The sequence below is a fragment of the Manis pentadactyla genome, chromosome 1, assembly GCF_030020395.1.
Source record: "Manis pentadactyla isolate mManPen7 chromosome 1, mManPen7.hap1, whole genome shotgun sequence".
Taxonomy (NCBI): domain Eukaryota; kingdom Metazoa; phylum Chordata; class Mammalia; order Pholidota; family Manidae; genus Manis; species Manis pentadactyla.
Window position 1 is genome coordinate 225,073,338 of NC_080019.1, and position 24,744 is coordinate 225,098,081.

The 24,744-nt window shown below is 38.9% G+C and overlaps 1 protein-coding gene across 1 annotated transcript in view; it reads left to right on the plus strand.

Annotated features, from left to right (window-relative positions):
* Positions 1-1,142: 1,142 nt before the first annotated feature.
* LOC130683156 (cadherin-related family member 3-like) overlaps positions 1,143-24,744 on the plus strand; it is a 56,906-nt gene continuing 33,304 nt past the window's right edge. The window contains exons 1-4 of the mRNA XM_057499430.1: positions 1,143-1,245; positions 3,788-3,984; positions 10,688-10,859; positions 12,465-12,553. Coding sequence (XP_057355413.1) covers positions 1,200-1,245; positions 3,788-3,984; positions 10,688-10,859; positions 12,465-12,553 — 504 coding nt within the window. The 5' untranslated portion in view covers positions 1,143-1,199. The remainder of the gene's footprint in view (positions 1,246-3,787; positions 3,985-10,687; positions 10,860-12,464; positions 12,554-24,744) is intronic.

Here is a 24,744-nt window from a genome sequence, read left to right on the forward strand (position 1 = left end):
AGATTACAGTAGTTTAACTAAGTCTGGGGTAATGGAGCTAGAGAGAAGGGCACCAATTTCCGAGTCCCCCATGACTTTATTTTTCTTTCCAACCTTCCTTCACAGGATTTGGCTTGGAGTCATACCCATATGATTACTCCCTGGACATTTGTAAGTGTCCAGCCAAAATCCCAGAGCAGGGCAAAATCTGTATGATCTCCCTTGTTCTTAGCATTATCCTCGTATTGAACATATCTCAGATAGCAGGATCCTATTCAGGTAACCATAACAACAGCTGACTCCTATTGAGACAGCAGTTGATTGAAACCACTAACTCAGAGATTGCAAACATGAATGCCTGCTGGAGCCAGGAGGGAAAATATGAGAAGCTGTGGGGTATAATAGGGAGGGATGGGATTGTAGTAAATTGCAGTGCTGGACCAATCAAATGCTATTGAACTTCAAATTTCTAAGAATCTTTATGCATTTAAAAATGTGGTTTGTCCTTCATATTTGACCTGTGGCTCTCCTGTCCGCTGCCCTTAGAGATCTTTTTATGTAAACTCTCCATTCAGCCAGCCAGATCTTTGCTATCAGTGGCCCTACGCTAATTCCCCACCCCAGACAAGTATTGACCTAAATATATTAATTTTGCATTTTATTGTTTTTTTGACAGATTATTAATTGTTTTTACATTTTATCTTTATGTGACTGCTTACTAACCTCACCTAACTTGTAAGTCATCTGCAAACTTGGTAAGCAGAGACCCTAGGCCTTATTCTGAGTTTGGGAGTGATAAACACATAGAACAGGGCAAACAGTGTACCTTAGTGACCTGCAGTAATTTTGAAACTGAATCCTTTTGAAAATCAATGAATATGTAATAAGCTGACCATGTCTTGAAGAATCTCCAGTAATTCTGGCCATCCAAGATTTACCAGGATTTGGGAAGCCTTTGCATGTAGAGGAATATGGATTGGGGACTTTTTCTCCTTCTTCAAAGCAAACTTTCTTGGTGGGGCTTTTGCCCTTTTGCAAGAAGAATGTGGAACTTTACAGATCACTTAGCAAGAATTGCATCATGAAGAAGTGTATACAGGGTGCCTAGAGACAGTGTTTCTCTGGAGAGGCTTCCTTGCCAAAGCAATTCCACTCGCTGGAAGTCAGAGCAGGAATCGGCTGGTACAGTGTCTCTGAAGAGGCGAGAGGCTTTCTAGCAAATGATGCCTTTTTTTCATCTGCTTCTTGTGTTGGCTGCTGCCCCAGGTTGGTGTCGATGACTTTGGACTCATCATATAGTTTTGAAATAATCATTTGCTTTTCTTCTACTCTCCTTCGTAACTTCTTAGTGGTGGTCTTAGAAATTGAAATGGTTAAGTGCTCTGGGCTGTGCCACATTGGAAAGTGTACATTTCAGTCAAAATGTCCTCTCAGGTTCAGCTGATATGGCTGCAAGGCAGGGTTAGCTCTCTGGAGGGCGATTTGCCAATAGCTACCAGCATTTGATCTGCAGTCTCAGAACCAGCATCCCATCTCTGGGAACATATTCTCTAGAAATCATAACATCAGGATGTAGGTTTTTTTGAAATAGCAAAAACAAGAGGCAACCTACACATTCATCAAGAGAGGACTAAATAAATAGTTCTACAAACTGTGGACATTGGAGCCATTAAAAGGAGGCAACTCTGTGTGTTCTGATATGCAAGTAAGAGGGTAATCCACGGTGTACGCAGAGTGGAGACACGATGTCCTAAACCAGGAACACTAGAAAACTCCTTTTAAATAAGCTCTCTGTAGTCACATACGGTCACAGAATGTTTGGGAGGAATGTATGTCAACAATTTAACAGTGGTTATTTTTGGAGATGGAGAGTGGGAGTGGTAGTAGAGCAGCAGAGATGGGGAAGGAGTAAGTGGGAGATTTAAATTTTTTATTTTGTATACTTCATATATCTTTTTAATTTTTAATTTTGTATACTTCACATTTTTTTTAAATGAATATGTTTTACACTTACACTGCAACATTAAACCCAAGAATTTAAAAATCAATTATCCAAATTTTGAATGCATAATTTCAAGAAATTGGTTTAGGTGATTTTTTTCCTATTGCATGGATTGATTTCATAAAAATAACTCAATTGGAGAACTTGAACATTTGCATTAGAATCAGTCAATTCTAGATATGGGTAAAAGCCAAACTGTCCATATTGCCAACAAAAAGCCATGTAAAACATGCTTAATATTCTAAGAATAAATGATGGGTTAAAACTGAAAAAGCTCTCTGAGATAACTTACAATTTATTAGTTAGGCATGATTCGATTTAATATTTGTAATAAAAATAAATGATTATATTTTCAAAAACAACAACAGACTTCTATAACTATACTGCCCAATACAGTAGCCACCATCCACTTAGGTCATTAACAACTTGAATGTGGCTAGTCCGAATTCAGATGTGCTGTTTGTAAATGTAAAATACATACTGGAGTTTAAGGATTTCATAGGAATAAAAGATTGTAAAATATCATATTGACATTTTAAAATGCTGATTACGTGTTGAAATCACACTTTGAATGCACTGAGTTAAATAAAATATACTATTAAATAATATTTCCTTTTTAAAACCCTTTTAAAATATGGTTACTAGAAAATTTAAAATTACATATTGCACAGAGCTATTCTATAGTTCTAGAAATTTTTGTAAACAGAATTTTTCTTAAGTATGAAATAGTCAAATCAACTGCTCCTGTTTTACACATACAGCTCTCTTTTTGAAGTTGAAATAGCAGGTGAATCCATCACATCAACTCAGCGGGTCGGATGTTTAGTAAAGTAGGATATAATGAAGTCTAAAAAAGACTTTATTTCAATTTAGTTTGTTCTATTTTGCTTTTTTGTGTTTGGGTGAAGATTTTTATCTTAAATCTGGTACCACAAACGAGAGACTCTCAGATGCATTTGGTCTACAAGATGTTTTGAGTATTTCATATAAAAATCTCCATATCAGGATCCTCACAAAAAATAAGATCTGATAGCTCAGCCTACATTCCCTATGGGCTGGGTAGGGGCTTCCCCCATTAGGTGGAAACAAGCTTTCATTGTCACCACAGTCCCCACTATTCCCTGATGCCCTGTACCCAGTGTTTAGGCATTATTTTACAATCTCCACTAAAGAAGTTCAACTAGTGTTTCCCAATCTTCTCTTGTTCTTGGGTACAAACATGTAGCCTCTCAGTCTCCATTATTATATGAAGTCACATTCTAGCATTTTTACACAGCTTTGAGGATTTTTTCACAACTTCTTTCTATGATCCAGCTATGGGACTCCCATAATTTGCCTTTTAATTCTGACCTATTGATTCAATCTCAGAAAGTAGGAGGTTAGAGTTTCAAATTTGGGGGGACACAATTCAGTCCATAGAATTCTGCCCTAATTCAAGGGCCCTAATTCAAATGTTAATTTTGCTCAAATCCTCACAGACACATCCAGAATAATGCTTGCCTCATGGAGCAAACTGACACATAAAATTAACCAACACAGTCTCTGACATAGAAGTCTTGTGTCTTCTGCCAGGATGTGTGAAACTGGCAGGCTAACTTGTTAGCTTGAAAGTAGCGTAAGTTGTCAGATTCTTCACAGTTCTTAATGGTTCTGCCAAACCAATTCAACTGATTTTAAAACTCTTAATAAAAAAGAAGTTATATTTACTGTGCTTTTCCGTTGTAGTCTGAAATATTTGCAAAAAGAGTTTGAGAAGCATTGCTGAAATTCTTATTTTAAAAAGTGAAATTTTGTGTTTCCTCTAAGATGTTCTAGCTTTTCCAAGTTTCGCCATTGAAAATGCCAGCCCTCTTCTGGAAAATGCCTCTGAACATACACAGGTTGCCATAATCACTGTGTCTGTCTCACCTCCTGTTTCTCTGGTTGGGGGTCCTGTAATCATTAATGCGAATCCTGTGGTTCATCCGTTTGTGCTGTCTCATAGGTCCATGCATCAGTGGGAGGTAAGTATCTAGGTGAGCAGTATCATCCCTTGGTACCACAAGTATTCTAAAATGAAACTATCATGCTCTCCTTTCTTGCCTTCTTACGTATACTATTCACTTAGCACCCACCCATTAGGACACATTATGTGCCAGACACTCTAAACCTCCCTGGGGACATCAAGATCTATTTATCTTACAGATGTCTACAGGAAACCTACTCAGAGGGCAAGACACTGGGGTTCCCATGGTAGAACACAATCCTTGCCCTCATGTTTATTGGTTCACAGGAAGACACATTAATCAGATGGACACATACAGACACACACACACACACACACACAGACACACACACACACACACACAAGCAGAAATTATAAGTGTAATAAGAGCCATGAAAGGCCCATAGGTGGAAGAAAGGACCTAAAGGGGACATCTGATGTTGTCAGGCTTCCCTGAGGAAAAGCTACATGAGAAGTAATCTTCCAAGTAAATAGGAATTAATGACATGGAGAGAGAGAGCTCTGAGCAGAAAGCACAGCATGTCCTAAGGCCCTGTGGCGAGAAGGAGTATGGTGAGGAGAAGGGACCAAAGTGGCAGGAGGGGACAGGGAAGTGCAGTGAGAGAGTAAACTAGAGGGCCTGTAGCCTGCAGGACCTATGAGGCAGGTGAGGAAGTTTTGTTTACCATCCAGTATAATAAGGTGCTGATTTCTCCGTCTGGGGAAAAGCTCAGGCAGGCTTATTGCTCATTTTAGAGGATCTGGGTTTCCTAAGGTCAGGGTTCCTTAAATGTGGCACAAATCCACTGCACACACAGCATTCACCTGGGCCCCTCTGCAGTCCCCCCATGGGACTAAGAGCAGCGGGAAACAATATGACACGACGCTCATGGTGCCTGCTGGCTGTGCTGTGAGTAGTACGTCCTTAAGAGCAATGCGTGATTTCCACCAAAGGACCTTGTGTAAGGAAATCAAAATTGGCTCTTAGATTTAAGAGACTCTGAAAGTGATAGAGCAAAGAGATACCTACATGACCAGTCATGGTGAATTATAAGAGGCAATCTGAAATGGCGGTTAAGAGCATGTGCTCTGGAGCCAAAAACTGCCTGGGTTCAGATCTTGGTTTTGTATGTATTACTCTGGGAAAATGACTTAATCTCTCTGTTGCAATTTTTGTCACCTATAAAATGAAGATAAGAACAAATGCTGCCTCACAGACAGTTTTCAATATGTAAAGTGCTTAGAACACTGCCTGGTATTCAGTCAATCAGTAACATATCAGTATTAGTTTTGTTATTATAATGGTGATCTGGAGATCTTAGAGAGAGGTTGGCCCAAAAAGCTGCTGTAACCCAGAGGAAGACATTCAGCCTAAGAAAACTTGGGAGAGGCTCTGCCAAAACACTAACATTCCTCCAAGAGGACTCATGGGAACAGGCATTACATCAGAAGAAACACCATCAACCAAAAACCTAGAAGTTTAAAAACATGGCATGCCATAAAGACCGAGGATCAGTGTGCCTGGAAGAGTATGAGGGAGGAAATGGCCAGAGACGTCAAGGAGAGGAAGGCGGCACCATATCCTGACGGAGTCTGTGCAACTCAGTCGTTACCTGCCACCAGTTTCCCTAATACACTATTTCCTTGGCTTGGATTGTCTGATCTCCTCTGTCTCCTTCCTCTTCTCCAGTTAGCCGTTCTTGAAATCCACAGTCAGGAGTAGCTTCTTTTCCTCTCTGAATCAGTTAGCAGTTTTCCAGTTGAAAATAGTAGAAACCCATCCAAACTAACTTAAGCCAAAAAAGGACCTGTTTAAGATCTGAACTCTCCAAGAATGTAAACCTAACATTATTTTAAGGGCAGTTTAATCCATGATTCAAATAGCATGACAGGGACTTGGATTCCCTCTGGTGTTCTATGTTTACACTCTCAGGTAGGCTCTCTCCACATGACTGCAAGATGGCTGCCAGCAACTCCCAGAGCTACATCCGGCAGGTTCATTTCCCAGCATTCTGTTCAAAAGTGCTGAGATTCAATCTGATTGGATTAGTTTGGGCCATGTGTTCACTCTGAGCCAATCATTAAGGCCAGTGGAAAGAGTGAGATGTGATGACAGACTTAAAGATGGGTTACTGCCTCTCACCCTGGTTGGGAGTACAGCCCCACTAAGACCAGTGGAGAAAAAGGTGGCATTGCAAACCAAAATTTTGACTCAAACAAAAAGTGGGATTGTTACAGCAAGGACAAGAGAAAGGATTGAGGTGGTAGATGACAATTACCTGCCATAGTCTCTATCACACCCCTTATTACACTGTAGTACCATTCACTGTTCAGATATTTGCTCCTCAACTAGATTGCGGATTTCTTGAGGGCAAGTCTTACTGATCCTTTGCTTTTCATAGTACCTGACACATAGTAGGTACTCAAATTTCAGTAAGTGAATGCTTTGCTATCTGGATTAGACTTTCCCCTATAAGCACTGAAAAGCCATTTGAAGTTGTAAATAATGACAGAAGAAATACAGACCATTTAGAGCTTACTAAAGACAACTCTTTGCTTAACAGATTGGAAAACTCCATAAAGTTTGACAATGCCTTTTACTGTAAGGCTGAGGAAATCACTGTCAGACAGTGTTACGCACATGCTGGTGACCATAAGATGACCCAAAAAGCTACTGAACAATCAGCTGAATGACTGCACAAATTTGTATGTGGAGACAGTGCATCCCACCTTAATTTTTTAAAATCCATCATTTAGAATATAGTTGTTTATTAAAATAGCTAAACAGGAAAACAGATAAAAACCCTACAGAGTAATACCAAAGTTAGTGGACAGACTGCTGATCCCAGTGCTATTACTAAATAGTTGTACTTCCTTTTTCAAGGCTGGGATCTGCAGTTTTCACATCTACAAAATGGGATAATAATATCACATTCCTTCATAATTTCATCAAGTTATTAAGAGGATTAAATGATATAAAATGCCTTGTAAAACACATCAAGATGCTTTGAAAAACAACAAGAGGTTGCTGTGGCTGAGGGGAGTGAGCACAGGGGAATAGCTGGAGTTTAGATGTATTCTGAGGAAGGTGGGACATTATTTATCTATAGCTACAACAATGCTGTATAACAAACCACCTCAAAACTCAATAGCATACAACAATAAGCATTCATTTCTTGTTCATGTGACTGTGGGTTGGCTGGTGATTAGCTGATCAGCCTGATTTGGCTCCAGACTGTGGGTTGGGTCCAAGTCAGCTTCTACTGCCTCTAATCCTCTTTTATCACTGAGGACCCAGCCAACGCCACATGCACATTTCAAGACCTATGTCTGCTCGTATCCCATTGGTTAGAGCAAGTATCCATGCCACACAGGGTGGAGGTGTAATAAGCACTGCTTTTAATGGAAGGAATTGCAAAATCACATGGCTAAAGGACATGAACATAGGGAAAGGTAAAGAATTGGGGACATTAAATTTACCTTCCACATCTAAAAAACCATTGGGGAATTTAGTGGAATACAAATATGACTTCCTTACATTTAAAACGGGCCACTCTAACTGCTGTGATGAGAACAGACTATGGCAGGGCAAAGGATACCTGTTAGGAGGCTACTGAATATCCTTGCCAAACCTTACTACTGTCTGATGTCAAATTTGCTTCCAACTTCAGTTAAGTGCAAAATACTGTCTCATGCTTGTTCGTAATTTGATTTTTGTTATGTCTTAACAGCAAAATGGCAGCAAAGATTCTTCAGTAGTTATGCTTATTGGTTTTGTTTTTTTATGATTTGCTTTTGGTGAGTTAGTGAATTACAGTTATTCTAAGCATGGGTTTTAAGATCTGGACAAACTTAGGTGTGAAGCATAGCTCCCCCAGTAGCCAGGTGGCCATGGATAAGCGACTTGACTTTTCTGTTCTTTGGTTTTCTTTTCTGTACAAAGATATCAATAATAATATCACCTCACTCAGGGGCTGGTAAGAAGACCCTATGAGAGAGTATGCAAAGTGCCTTCTTAGTTCTGGGCCCATAACAAGCAATTAACACACAGTGGTTGCTACTATGATGAATATATTTATGCTTAAATATTTAGCACTGTTGTAGTCAAATTACAGATAACAAAACACTATAAGAAAGATGGTCACATTATCATAACTGTGTCATTGACCAGCTCTAGGTAGATTTAGAAATAGTTCAATTATGAAAAACTTTCCTAGCATGGAAATTAACCTGCAGATAAAGGCAAAACCCAATGACCTAAAAATCTGTCTCTACCACATTACAATACAAAAGGGAATATACTGTTCTATTTGAGGTTTAGCATATCACTATCCTTTGTTAACTTCCTTCCTTGTTTGGTTTGCAAAATACTAAGCTTAAGGAAGGGTGACTGGGCAGGCAGTCAAAAAAAAAAACAAAACCCTAAACTGAACTAGTCTCCTTGAGAAACAATAGCAAAGCTTAAAGTGAACTGATTATATGGAAATGAGACAAGGTGTGCTCTGGTTATATAATCTTCAAATTGCTATCTGTCACTGAGAAGCACAAACAGGGTAGCACAGGCAGGAGAGGAAAAGGAACCCAAATTACCCTCAGCGTGTGCACTTTGTGTTCTTTGGATGAGAGCAATCAACTAGAAGGGACCACAACCACCTTCCTGTCTTCTTCCATTATCAAGTGTGAAGAGTAAGCATTTGCATTTTTAAAAATTCAGTAAGTGTTGAAAAGCCCAACACTGTGTAAAGTGCTGGGGAGCAAGAGAGACACAGCTGCTTCCCCTATGGGGATCCCAGGCCAGAGGGAACCAAAAGCAGCGGGACCGGCCTGGGCCTGGGGCTTTGTTCGGGGTGTGCTTGAGAACAGGCTCTGCTTAATTACAGCTTGAAACTCCTGTGTATCTTCAAATCAGGCTATGGTATTAAATTAACTTATCAGGAAGCATCAGGGCATGATGAAAAGAAAACAGGTTTTAAAGTCAGGGAGACCTGACATTAAATCTTAGCTGCCACTTACTACCTCTGTGACTTGGGCATTAACTTCCGAGCTTCAGTTACCTCATTGGTAGCAGGAAGATGATAACAGCATTTGCTCTGTGGGATAATTAGAAGAATTATAGAGATAAAGTGTCCAACCTGTGTTAAGTGTTCAGTAGAGAAAAATCATCAAATATGAATGTATTACTGGTTTCTCATGGTGGTGGTGGTGGGGTGCCATATTCAGGTGTCACAGCAACTCATACTGTTTGTCAGTGGGAAGCGCAGACTGGCAGGAACTGGGTTCGGGTTCTGCCCTGCCACAGCATGACTTTCCTAGCTGCATTACATAATCTAATCTCCAGTTGCTTCATCTGTGAAATGGAGCTAATAATAGTACCTTGCTCATAGGTTTCTTTGGATGTGTAAATGAGGTAAAGAATTGAAAGCAATGCTTGGCACATAGAAAGTGCTCATTAAATGTTAGCTTGTATGAGGCTGTTGGAGTGGCATGATGATCCTTTCTTCTGAGAGCTGGTGATTCTAATACTGGAAAGGCAGGCATACCAGAGTGGAGCAGTGTGGCTAAGAGCACAGACTTCAGTATAAAGCCCAGATTTATACCCTACCTCTGTCCTTTGCTTGGTGACCTTGCTAAGCCTGTTTTTTCATTTGTCAAATGGGCATATGAAAAGTACCAGTCACATTGTTTTGGGTTTTTTCAGTGTTAAATTATATAATTCCTATTAAACACTTGCAGTTGGTACACAGTAAGGGCTCAGTACATGTGAACTATTAGTATTGCCTTCAAACCCATCATCATTTTAGACAAAGTGTTCATGGTTTGACATAGAACATCCAAAGAGAAGTGGCCAGCCCTTTCCAGTGGGTTTTGCTATTCAATAAAACCTTTGTTTTCTGTTACTTTACCAGTGGGAACACTTCAGACACAAGCATTTCCTAACCCATTTACATCATGCGAGATATACAAAGAACATTAGTGACAGAATATTCATTGCTTTCATGTAAGGGCAAAAAAATCCAGATTAGAGACCTGAAGGGCCATGGTCAAAGTCTTGAAGCCTTTCATACTAGAGATGGAATCTGAGTCCAGTGTTGTTGATGGCCAACCTTAGGGGAGCCCTGAGGAGAGCAGTTCAAAAGCCAGTGTGAGACCACAAAGGAAGCCTAGAACAGGACATGTGGGTGACTGAATGAGGGACGAAAGACAGACTCTTTTCATCCACTTTTAGGTCCTAGACAGTTCAGGCTTATGATTAAGAACATGCGTGTGAAATTAGATGAAGGCCAGAGTCATTGTACTTTCTATCTGTGAAAACTTGGCCAAGCTGCTTAACCTCTCCAAGCCTCAGTTTCTACATCTGTACCCAACAAGAGTACCCACTTGCAATAGCAAGGACAGAATGGGATGTTTGTAAAGTACTTAGGATACTCCCTGACAAATTAGAATCGAGGGAGGGACTCAATAAACTTCATTATTAGAAAGAATAATGTGGAATGGTAGGAAGGATGACAGAGGAACCATTTGATATAACATGAATGAACTCTTCATTCATGGAAGTTTTTAATAAGTCAGATCACCTTGCTTCCACATTTTAAATACAAGATTTTTATGTCTTTTTTAAAAAATGCTGATTCATACTAAGCATTATAGATCTAAAATACTCTGCATACATCCTTATGAAGTCAGTCATTTACTCCATTATTCTACAACTTCTTGAAATTTAGTTACTTACCACTGGAGTACCCAGGCTGGACTTTGAGACAGTTACTCTCTACTCCCTGACAATCTATGCCAAAGATGACCACGAGGCAACAGCATCAGAGACCATTTTAATCCAGATCGCAGATGTCAATGAGCCACCCACCTTCACTGGATCCCTTGCTCGAGGAGACCAAGGTACAGAGCTTTTCTCTCGGGGGGAGAAGGATCCAGTGGACATACATGTGTATACTTCATGCCCTGTGCCCTATGTGCTCTCATAGTGCCATAGCCATAGGTGTAATAGGGAGAATAATTATAGCAAAAGTAATGATGAATGGCTGCCACTTACCAGGCGCTATGTAGCCCTGTCCTAAGAGCTTCATATGGGAGGTTCTAGTCATATCTGCATTGCATAGAGGAGTCAGTAGACTTAAAAAGGTGAAGTAACTTTTTCAGCTTTAAAAGTTACTCATTTCTCTGATTATTGTGTATTAAAATAATTTCTTTGTGTGATTATTTAATTAACAGTATGTCCGGGTCATTAAGCTAGAAGCTTTATGAGGACAGGGGTCATGTCCTATTTGCTCTTTCTCTAATTTTCTATTTGATTTTCACTGTATATAAATCTCCCTATTTTCTCATTCTTTCTAATCACTTGTCTCTATGTATTCAAATATTTAAAACCAAAACCTACATGTGGATGATCCAATGTTCTCTATTAAAAACATAAACATATGAGGTTGAGATGTTGGGGTGGCCACTAAGTGGGGAGAGTTTCTAATCCTGCCTGAGCCTGTTTCCTCATGAGATGTTGGGGTGGCCACTAAGTGGGGAGAGTTTCTAATCCTGCCTGAGCCTGTTTCCTCATTGGTTAAACAGGTAGTAATCCCTTCTCAATGTAGCTCAGCCTGCAACAGTGTGTTGACGTGCCAATCATTGTGCCAGGCATAGTGTAGGTGCTGAATAAATGTTAGTCTCCTTCTATTCCCTTCCCCCAGGCAGATGATTAACTCCTCAAACGCAGATCCAAGGTCATATCAGGCTCTCTGACTTCTAAAACAGTGAGCCTGGTACTAGATTACATGTGGACAGTCCCTAAATGTTTTCTTATGAGATGGCCAAGCCAGTGTCCTAGGTGGTGTTCACGCAGGCCCGGGGACTCCTTTCCTTAAAAGATCCTGCCCTCTTGGCCAAATGGTGGAGCAGCAGCTTCTCAGGGGAGGGTGGCGGGGGGGGGGTCCCTCGGGGGGGTCCCTCCCTCAGACCCTGAGGAGTCTCCCACTGTCCCACTGTCCCTAATCCCACGAGAGTAGTTTGCCCAGTAAACATGCATGTTTGTGGTCCCTACTGTTTTAAAAATGGATAGAAAACAGGAAAACATCAGGAAAAGACAGACATGAATTTAAAAAAATCAGACAATATTAGTATATTAGCTGTGTGACCCTGAGTTAGTTACTTAATCTTTCTACACTTCAGTAAAATGGAAATAACAGTCAAGTTGCCCATGTTAAGTGCTTAGCAATTAACAAGTGCTCAGAAAATGTTCATCATCATTATTGCTTACATTTAAAAATCCTCTTATTACCTGACACAAGATAGACACTTGATAAATTACCTTTATTACTGTTATTATTATTATAGTTATGATTTTTAAGATTAAAGGGAATCACCCTATAAAAACATCTATACTGAGCAAGCACAAAGCCGTAAGTTTTACATAAAATCCAGGATTGGATGAGGGGTTTTGGGTTTATCATGGTGACACTCATTCAAGCATATGTATTTCACATTTTCTGGCAGTTACTGAGATTTATATCCTAGAAGACACTGCCTCGGGCACAGTCATTTACAGAGCAGCAGCCAAGGATCCAGAGGATGCTGTTTTGGAGGTAATTTATGGCTGGGGGCAGAGACTATCAGTGCCTGGTGGTTTTATGTACAACTGCATTCACATATAAAGCCACGGAGAAAATCGGGTCAATTATATCAACAATTCAGGTTCCAAACATACCTTTTGCAATTATCAGGACATTTCAATGACTGAGGGCTGGGTTGTCTGGGTAATAGCTTCCCTTCTAGTACATTCCACCCTGTGCAGGCAGGCCCTGCCTAATTTTTAGGTAAATTTGACAAGAGATGCCAAGCCATTTCATTCTTGGGAGTTACACTCACTGTCAAGAAACAATACAGCTTTCTAGCAAAATTAATTTGTATTTCAAAATTCTGGGTCTCATCCTCAGGCTTTAAGATGCCCCAGGAATATACTTACTTTCAGAATAGGTGTCTTCCCATGATAGATACCACAGGAGGGGAGGAAACTATGGACTTGATGTTAAAAGACTTGGATTTATCTTCCATCTTCACTGCTACAAGCCATTTAACATTTCTGCTTTTCTCTTTCAACCATCAAATCAGGAAAAAGATGTCTGCTTTGTCTTCTCTCACATTGCTTTCCCTCACACTATAATGAACGTGAAGTTAGTTTTTAAACTGTAAAATATTTTACAAATGACAGGATTTACATTTGCATCTTTTTGATGTCATGTGGAATGATTACAGCACTGCTAGTCTGTAATATTTTTAGCTAGTGGATTGATGGACAAGAATATCATGTCTTTGATCTTTAATGTTGTATTACTTTCCCAAATTGGCTAAAAATTAGAGAACTGAACATACTGATGTTGGACTTTCAACATTCACAATTTAGCGGTAATGCTCCTGAATCCTTGTTCAAGGCAACCTGACTTCTGCTAAACTTCCCTTGAACAGTAAATGGCCACTGTAGTTAAGGCATTGTCCCCATGGTTCTAAAAGTATTGAGTACACTTGAGTAACTGCACAAGGGAACACTGCTTCTGTCAAGTTCCCCCACACATTTGGCTCACCCTCCTCCCAACAGCACAATACCACATCCAGAATGGGACTGGAAAGGTCAGAGCTTCCTTTACAACATGCAATTAAGCCACCTAATCACGCATATTGCTCCAAGTCAACATGTTCAAGATTATAGTATTGAATCCAGCACTGAGCAACGCTAACCACACGGGACTCAGATATCATAGAGCAGTTGTGTCCTTGGTGTTCTCCATGGCAGCTCACCCACCATGTTGACATTTTAGGGTGGAAAACACATCAGAGTCCAAGAGGGTTTAGCTGTGACTCTAACATGCAATCACAATGACTTAGTAGCCAATTAACACAAGTAATTCACTTCAAATGAAGGACTCCCAGATGCTTGCTCATACAGATTAAATGCTTCTAGCCCTGGCCCTATACTTTTCCCAGAAGAAAATTGATTCCTGGGCCATATTTGGAAGACTCATGCAATGCTCCTTGTGAATTTTACCAAACATGGAATGACATTTCAGTGTTTACACAGGCTGTGGAAACTTACATTTAGATGCCCTCCTACACACATCCTTCTGACACAGTAGATCAGACAAGATGTGTTATTCCAGTACTTATGACTGGGCAGCAACTTTATTTCAGCCTTCATACTGATTCTGAGAAAACTGGTTTTAATCTGGGGAAGAACTCATCAATGTTTTGGAGCCTGATGTTTGATGATGGTAACAGAGTATTAATAACTGTTAAGTGTTTATACTTAATATTATTGAATCCCCATGTTACTCCTGAGTAGATGCTATTGTCTCCTATGATATCAATTAATGGATCAATACATTTAGTATTATGTCTTTAATTTATAGATGAGGAACATGAGGTTAATAGGATTAAGCAATTTGGCTAAAGAGTAAGTAGTGAGGTTGAGATTCAAATTCATATCCGTTTTGCTCTAGAGCCTGTGTGTTTCCTATTGTACCAACAAAAGCATGTATCAAAGAGTATTCCACACAGCATGAGCTCCACCAGATGCTCTAGGAGGGAAACTAAAGATCCTTTGAGGAAAAGATTTTGGGAAATAATGTCTACCTCTCTCCTCTGAATTTACCATAAAACAACATATCAAATGCTCTGAAGACTTCTCTAATAGCAGATGCTTCTTTTATCAGATTTGTCATAATTATCTGTCCACCTCAATTTTTAAAGAATTTGTGAACATTTTGTGTTATGCCTAAGTAACACTGCACACAGTAGAAAGATGATACCAGATCCCACTGTAAGAATGATACAATGTGGCAGATCTCTGGGTTTATCATAATGACAAAAAATGAAATCCCAGGTGAAGACCTGGCCCATAGTAATTAATGTAATGGAAGTGAATTTAATCCATATCTGGACCCAGCTAAGCACCACTACTGCTACTGTATATATTTACAGATCACTGAAACTGTGTTTGGGAATACAGAAAAAGTGGGGCCTCTCATCCTAAACAAACTGAAAATCAGTGACATTTCTTGGACCCATCAGGGCAAATCAGCACTCCAAAATCTAGAGAGACAGATGAATCCAGAAAATCACAGCCAAATCCTGCTTACCTGGAACAGAAGCTGCTAAAGCTACAAACTGGTATGAAGACTCACATGGTAATTTTGATGGTTTGCTAGAGGATGGGTGTGGACCAGCATCAGAGTGGGAACTTCTGGGTGCCACAATCTTTTGGGGGCCCACATGTTCATAGGCTGTCCACCAGGAACTCCATTAGCTTCTTGCAGTGAAAATCTTAAAAAGATTACCTTGGGACAGAAAAGGAAAAAGGATCACTGTGAAATAAATCCAGAGCCTTTTCCCTAGCAAAGGCCTAGTCTCTCAGGGAAAAGACTTCCAGAATGTCCTCTCACCTGGGATACAGTATATAAATATTTATCTATATATTCATACAGACACATGCAGATGCACACACACACATCTACACACCCCTAAGCAAATCATATTCAAGACTCAGAAAGCCAAAGGAAAAGAGAAAATCCTGAGAGAAGCCACAGGGGAAAACAAACAAAACAAAACCTCCCTATCTAGGAACAAAGGTAAGAAATATAACCAACTTTTCTTTAGAAACCATGCAAGCAAGAAAAGAGTAGAATGAAATATTTAAAATGTTGAAGGAAAAAATAAATCAAAAGACTATATCCGTTGATGCAAATTAAAGGAGAAGTAAAGACTTTCTCAGACAAACAAAAGCTGGGTAAATTCATAACCAGTATACGTGACATGCAAGAAATGTTAATGTTAATGGAAGTTCGTCAGCAAGAAGGAAAATGATATAGGTCAGAGACCTGGATTACATAAAGAAAGGAAGAGTATGAAAGAAGAAACACATTTTGAAGGTAAAACAGTTTTTCTATTTTTCTATTTCTGATACAGTAACAATGTATCAGAAAATTATAGCATCTTGATAGGTAAAAAGAATGACAATATCACAAGTGACAGGAAGGAAAACTTGGGAATACTCCAAGATACCTATGCTATCTATAAAGTAGATACAGTGGCATTTGAAGCTACACTTACAATAATTAAAAATTTATATGGAAACACTGAGGCAAGTACAAAAAAAAAACTGAAAGAGAAGAAAAATTGACATCCTAAGAAGGGGATAAAAGAGCTACGTCAGGGAGTAACATTCAGTAATATAAAGTATGTGCCTGTCACATGATAAATACTTAACATGTACTATTATTGGTCAATTAAAACAAACAAGAGGGGGGAAAAATAAGAGACAAATGCAATGAACAGAAAACAGTTACAAACAGGGTGGGTATTAATTCAAATAAGGCAAATGGATTAATTCTAAGAGACCATCAGTGGATTCAAATAACAAATAAGGCCCAACTATATGTTGTCTGCAAGAAGTGTACTTTAAATAGAAAAACTCAAGTAGGTTAAAAATAGAGGGATGGAGAAAGATATACCACATTAGCACCAATCCAAGGAAAGCTGGAGTAGCTGTGTTTGTTTCTAAATGTAGAGAGTGGGCAGCTAGGGAATGTCCGGAAAGGGCAAGTCAGCAATGTCTGCAGTCCACCCTGGCATGATTAAAAAATGCCTACAGATAGGAGACCCATCTCCTTTCCCACACTGCAGTGATGAGATCCCTGGGTTAGCTGAGGCTGCCCCTACTCCTCCTCCCAGAGGTCTTCCAAGCACTTCCCTGGGTCTCAATCCCAACTCTCATGTCTCACTCCATCCGTATTACAAACCCTGCCCACTGCCACCCATGGTACCTACTTCACCCTCCTTATTCAATGATGGTGGTGGTAGTGGTGGTGAGGGGGTAACATGTGGCTTTCTCTATGTTTTGTTATATTGAAAGTCAGTTTGGAAGTCTAATTACAGTACCCTAATTCAATTGTCCTTTAAAAATCCTACTTCGTGAGGCAATGTAGATGCCTCTGTCAAGAGCAAGAAGTGGTAGGAGGGACTTAACTTCTTCAACATGCACTATCTTTTCCTTTCTAATGGTAAAATTAACTTACTTCCTAAAAGCTGTCTTTCACAGTGTGTGTTCTGCCTTAGTGTGTCTATGGACACAGTTAATTAGTCACTTGTGAAAATAAGCCCAGACTTTGAGGACAAACAGCATGGCAGGACAGTGCTAAGGACTGAAAATGGGGTGGAGGGCAGAAAGAATGAAACTGGGATGAGATGGGAATATTTTCACGGAATAAGGTTTAATATCTCCATTTCAAGATATAACATTTCTTTCAAGGTACCCCAAAGTTAGTGTTTGACATTAACTTTACAATATAGATCTTAGCTATATATTATCATTCCATTAATAAACTTTTATTTTCTTTGGGGCATTTTATAATAGGCTAAGGAGGTAATGAGCTAAATCAATATTCTAATAACTATTGGAAAGATATCTAAAAATTACAATAAAGAATAATTTCTGATAGCTTCATGGTAGTCCTTGAAAGAAAAACATACACCACTTAATGACAAGTAGAAGTCTATTTCTATGCTTTCATTATTTTTCCCTCTTTGATAAAATAAGTATAGTGAATCAAGGTAGGCTACAGATTATATACGGAAAGAAACAATTTTCTATTCAATCAAGTATATTGATCAAAAGCTGACAATGATAACATTTTTAATGTTGAAGCGATATTTGGAAGTTAGTGATGGACTCATCAAAAGACTCAACAATTATACTGGAATAGAGCTTATAATTATGGATCTGAGGATTTTAATTACATACTCCTATTTTATAACCCAGCTGTAAAACAAACACTAAAGGGGAGAAAGAGATGAGTCTATTGAGTTAGAAACGAGAATATGTAAATTTTGCTTTATAAATTGGCGTGGCAATTCTGATTTTAATGGATTATTTTTAAGTATAATCACTTGAGTGAAAAGGCCCATGTTTTCCTTTGAATGGCATCTACATTTTCAATTTTTGTAAATTTTGTGTGGGAGAGAAAACACATTGAATGGGTAAAATGTATCCAACTGTTGGAAGTATTAAGTCTGTCATTTCTGTATAAATTTTTCAGACAGACTTAACAAACAGGAATCTGTTTCTTCCTTATGTGGGACTTCAACACTTCAGAAAGTATATTAGGATTCTTGTGGTTTCAACTCAGAGAAAAATTGACCAAAATGAGATGTGTGGCTGCATTAACTAAAGGACTGGGCTTCCAGCACAGCAGAATTCTGGGTTCACATGACGTAAGCAGGTGTACTATAGGACCCAATACTTTTGGTCTTCTGTGTCTCAATTAGGTAGCAAGTTAATGGCAGGAATTCAAGTTTCTATAGCCTAACCATTTCAGACACATCTGCAGTTCCCTCACAAGGTTTTAAGGCATCTGCATAGCTCTGACTGGTTCATGTGCTCAACCTTAACCAATGACTGTGGCAAGGTAGAATATAATGCACTGATTGGTTTGGGCCTAAGTCACATGCCTAGCCAGAAATTGTAGCTTGGAGGGGACTGGATGGAAAAACCACAGGGACTGAGAATGCGGGGGTTGCTTCAACAAAGAGTTGTTATAAGTACCTGAATGGATATTCCACAGTCCAAAACCAAATGCTGTTCACTATAATAAGATTGTCTATATTGAATCGGCCTGTCAAAACTTGCCAAATCTTTTTTAACTTTATTCTACACAGGCAACACCTGTTTATGATTCTGAAATTTTCAAAACCCCTTTTCATTTTGTTCATGTTAGTCAGTATTAAAGCTGTATTCCTCTGAAAACATTTATAGAAACAGAAATGGTTCAAAACAATTAACATTGCATGTGGGTTATTGTTTAGCAAAGAAATTATTTCTTTTTGTCTTTTTATAACACTAGTCACACTTTGTCGTCATTTAAAAACTGCCTCTCATGAAACTTTTAATTCCATAAAGGCAGGGACAGGGCCTGTGTTGTTTATAACAGTAATTCAGTGCCTATGAAATACTTAACAAATAAAACTTAAAATTAATGGAAAAGGCCATAAAACAAAATATTTTCCAAGAAAATGGCTTAAAATGTTTTGTATTGAATAGGACTTTCAAATATTTTAAAAATATACTTGCTGCAAAGCGATTAGAACTGCTGTTACTTTGAAACCTCGATTTATCCATTGCTTGACTAGTTCTTGAGTGCCTATTCTGCATATACTGTTCTAGGTGATGACAATACAGCACTGAGTGAACACTCAATAAACTTCATGAGTTTACAGGCCTTAATACTTATGGAGTTTACAGTGTAGTGAGGAAAACTAACAACAGCCAAATGTACAAGGAAGTGATGCAATATCAAATAGTAAGTTGTGTGTGGGGAAAAAAAAGGTACAGGAAAGGGAAAGAGAATGACGATCAGAGACAATGGTGTCCTTTATTTTGTATAGGGTGGTTAGGTAAGGCCTCTCTGAGGAGGTGACATTTGATCAGAGACCTGAATGGAGTGAGTGAGGGACCCATGCACTTGTCTTTGGTTAGAATACTGCAGACAAAGACAACAGTAACTGCAAGGGCCCGGAAGCACAAACAGGCTAAGCACATGTAAGGAACTATAAAGAAACCAATGTGACTGAAAAGAAGAGTGTGGAGAGTTACAAAGGTGATGCTGAAAACATAACCAGCAAACAGCTGCTTGCGACCTTTTAAACAATAATGAGGACATTATTTTAATTAATGTAGGATGTCCGTGGAGGTTTTTGGGTAGGGAAATAAATGATGCTATTTGCATTTAAAAAATATCATGCTAGCAAAGCAGAACAAAAAGACATCCTACAGTTTGGGAGAATATATTCATAAATGACATATCTGATAAGGGGTTAACATCCAAAATATATGAAGATCTCACATACCTCAACACCTAAAAAGCACATAACCTGATTTAAAAAATGGGCAGAGGATCTGAACAGATACTTTCCTAAAGAAGAAATTCAGATGGCCAACAGGCACATGAAAAGATGATCCACATCGCTAATCATCAGGGAAAGGCAAATTAAAACCACAATGAGATATTACTTCACACCAATTAGGATGGCCAACATCCAAAAGACAAGAAACAACAAATGTTGGCAGGGATATGGAGAAAGGGGAACCCTCCTACACTGCTGGTGGGAATGCAAATTAGTTCAACCATTGTGGAAAGCAATATGGAGGTTTCTCAAAAAACTAAAAATAGAAATACCATTTGAAGTAGGAATTCCACTCCTAGGAATTTATCCAAAGAAAACAAAATCCCTGATTCAAAAAGGCATATGCACTCCTATGTTTATCATAGCACTATTTACAATAGCCAAGATATGGAAGCAACCTAAGTGTCCATCAGTAGACGAATGGATAAAGAAGATGTGGTACATATACACAATGGAATACTATTCAGCCATAAGAAGAAAATAAGTCCTATCATTTGCAACAACATGGATGGAGCTAGAGGGTATTATGCTCAGTGAAATAAGCCAGGCAGAGAAAGACAAGTACCAAATGATTTCACTCATTTGTGGAGAATAACAATGAAGCAAAACTAAAGAAACAAAACAGCAGCAGACTCAGAGACTCCAAGACGGGACTAGCAGTTACCAAAGGGAAATGGGTGGGGAGGGTGAGTGGGGAGGGAGGGAGAAGGGGATTAAGGGGTATTATGATTAGCATACATAATGTGGGGGGTGCATAGGGAAGGCAGTATAGCACAGAGAAGACAAGAAGTGACTCTATAGAACCTTACTACACTGATGGACAGTGACTGCAATGGGGTGTCTGTGGGGGACTTGATAATATGGGTGACTGTAATAACTACAATGTTGCTCATGTGAAACGTGAGCCTAAAATTGTATATCAATGATACCTTAATAAAAAAAATATCATGCTGGCTTCTGTGTGAAAAAAACTGACTGTAAAGAGGCAGCTGTCCAAGCAGGGAGACCAGCTAGAGATGACTACAGTACATGAGAGAGGACGGTGACTTGGTCTAGGTCGTGGCAGTTGGGGTGGTGAGAAATTGGATTTTACAAATTTTTTTTCCCAACATTTTATTTAACTAAACATTTACCTAAAAATTTTCTGTACAAAAAAGGAAACAATCAACAGTGTGTAAAGGAAACCTATGGAATGGGAGAAGATATTTACAAACCATATATCTGATAAGAAGTTTATCTCCAAAATATATAAGGAACTCCTACAACTGAATAGCAAAACAACAAATAACCCAATTTAAAAATGGGCTAAGAACTTGAGTAGACATTTCTCCAAAGACATACAAATAGCCAAAAGGTATGTGAAAAAAATGCTCAAGGTCACTAATCATCAAGAAAATGCAAATCAAAAAAAAACAGCAGAATACCACCTCACACTTGTCAGAATGGCAATTATTAAAAAAAAAAAAAGACAGCAAGTGCTAACCAGGATGTGGAGAAACTGGAAACCTTGTGCACTGCTGATGGGAATGCACAATGGTGCAGCCACTATGAAAAACAGTATGGAGGTTCTTCAAAAAATTAAAAATGGAACTATCATATGACCCAGCAATTTCACTTATGGGTATTTTTTGGAAAGATTCATTTCTGAGTTGTTGACAATGGCCTGACCTTCTACCCTAATCACATCTTAATATTTCATCTCTCTGGGACACCAAGAGAAAGGAGAGAAACATTTTAATCATACAGTTTGACATTCTTGGAAAGTTCTAGTATGTGATGAAATATTTAGTTTAGGTATATGCTAGTGAAACAAATTCAAGAATTGAGGCAATTATCTGGGTTATTCAAGCTAAGAACAATTTTGCTTGAAATAGTATATAATTGAGGAAAAAGTGATTTTAAGAAAAGCTCTAACTGCCTAGAAAAAATCTTTAATTCTTCACATGAAAGGCAGATATTTGGAGAAAACCAGTCATATTTTTAATACATATTTTTGGGGAATATTTACTTAATAATATTTGCACGGTCCTCCACAAGAGGGCATTCAAGTTTGTAACATTGCCAGTAATCATGCTGTTTCTAAATCATTTCCTAGCAAGCAATAGCACTGAATAATCACAGAATGCATTATTTTTTTGCCTTAAAAATTACAAATGCATAGATCCCAACAATATTTCATATAGGTAAAGTTATCATTTTACAAAGATATGCATATTCAAGTGTAATTGTTTGAAGGACATGTGCATAGAAATCAAGGATTTCAATCTATCATAGAAGGCAAATGAAGATTTGGCAACTCTAGATGAAGGTCCAGAAAGACAAAAAGGCATTTTTATGAGACTAAGAAAGGAATTATAAATAAAGTATTGGTTTTTTGGAGGATTAATTTCATTATTTTAAGGTATTCCTGAAAACATTTATTGGGGCAACTAGGAAATAGCATGATGATTGATACTGGGTATTAATGTGGTTCTTTACCTTTGCTGCAATAATGGAATCACATAAGATGCTTTTAACAAAACACAGATGCCAGAGCCCTTCCTCAGGGCCCTGATTTCTTAAGTTGGAATCTCTGAAGGTGGGGCCCAAACATTAATAATTTTTAAGAATACCCCAGGCATTCTAGCAGTACCTGATAAGGAAAAATTCTGAGTACTAAAATTGAGTGACATAAGGGCCAGAGAATGGGGCAGAAAGAAAGGGAAGGTAATTAGTCAACAGCTGCAGGCTCTAGCTAACTGGAGACTCCATGTTCTGGTATGAAAGCATTCCAGCAATTATCTAGAAGGTCCCCAGAACTAGCAAACCCCTCTTGTGTGTGAACAGTCCCTGACCCTCACACAACAACCACCCAGGAACCTTCTCTATGGACTAACCACCCACCCTGGACTTCCCCTGTTTTTCCTTAGCCCACCTCCCTTATCTATAGACAATTAAATTTAAATAACTTTCTTTCCTTCAGACCTTTCATAAATGTGCCCTGTTTCTTGAGTCTGGTGGACAGACTTGTTTCCGTTAACTGGCCTTGCTGTTGGTGAAGCAGAAACTGCCTGTCCCAGGACTTGGTCTTTTTTCTGGCTGCATCTGTAAAGGCTCCATAACCCTTTTATTTCTGAGATATCTCTATCTCTAGAGTTTTATACTTTTCATACCTTATCCTTCAAAGTTCTCTGTCAGAACTATGCTCGCTTTCTCTGTTGCTAGTGACAGGCATCACTAATCGAACATGGCACCTTTCCATCAAGAGCTCACAGCCTCTCTCAAAACTGTGTCAGGCAGACCGTACTAATCAATTCAGAGTTGACGTGAAGCCTACTTGCTATCAGAGTTACCAAAGAATTCGGGACAGAATTAAATGTTACTCACATATAAGGGGATTGGTTTCTTAATGTGGTAACTAACATGCTTTCTAGCATGATGCAAATACTAGTTTCATTTGCTATCAGGAAGGAAGTTTTAGAGACTGCAGTAGGTAACAGCCACACTTTTCCCAGATCTCCTAGGATACCTTTGTACCATTTCTAGGTGGTATTCCTGACAACTTGAATGTGCTTTTACTTCCTTCAGCAAGAGGAGGGCTGTCCTTGGACTTTTCTTGTGCTTCAAAGGCAGGAAGCACCTGGAAATTTACATGTCCCTGTGGTAGCCCTTAACCACTGTATAAGGGGTGAGGAGTAGGTAAGCCCCATCTTCTTTTCCTTGGGTGGGAACAGCTGCAAGGCAGAAGATTCATCAGGCTGAATGGCCTCTGTTGGACTTTGAGGAGGCAGTTTTGCTTGGCTTCCTCCCCTTTTCTGTCCTGATTCCCCACTTTCATCCCAGTTTTCCTTGAGCACTTAATAAATCACTTGAACACAGATTTCCCTTTCATGATCTGTTTCTAGAGAATCCCTAAGACAAATACCAAAACTGAAGGCCCCGGGCTGCAGGAGCATCTAGACAAAACGTGCTTTAAATCATGCAGAGAACCCATGTGGTGGGCATGTATGAAAGAATGGATGATGCAAACATGAGTCTCCTCATGCTTCTGCTGAAGAAAATATTGAGGTTGAGGTACTATTATTTTCTGCATAGCCTTAGGACTAACATAATACTGAGCCTAGAATCACATCTGTGTTTATAGTCTGAAAATAATTTTCTTGAAAAGTATCTCTCCTATGTAAGTTTTTGTAGATGATCAGTGATTAGCCAATATTTGTGCTTAAAAGAATCACAGAATACCTTGTTATGCAGAAAAAAAAATTAGCCCAGATCATACTTCTATACAAAATTTTATCTTGGGTCAAACTATGAAATTAGGAATACAGCATACCAACACAAGCACTCAGATTCCAATGCCAGAGATTTAGGTTAAAATTTACCTTCTGGCTTTGTGACCTTGGGCATGTGTCTTAACCTCTTTGTGCCTCAGTTTAATTGTATGTGGGGGTTAATAATAGTGTCTACCCCAAGACTATTATGAAGAATAAATGATGCAATACATGCGAAGGGGTTAGAATAGTGCTTGGCAGACAGTACCCAAAAATATTACATAGTACTACTGTTTATAATACTGAGTAATAATAATGTGTATATTATATGAATAAATATGTGAATATAAGCACTCTTGGTTTTTTTCCTACCTTTCCAATTACTCTTATTTTCTTTTCTGAGTCACCCTCCTCTGCTGCGACCTTCATATGGTGAAGGTTTCTCAGCTCCATTGAGCCTTCTCTGCCCTTCCTTGCCCTCCTTTCTTTTCCTCTGTAAACAGTAACACTGACTTGCTCACTCACTATGTCTTCATCAACTGACTCTTTAATTTCCACCCAAAACAATTAAAAAC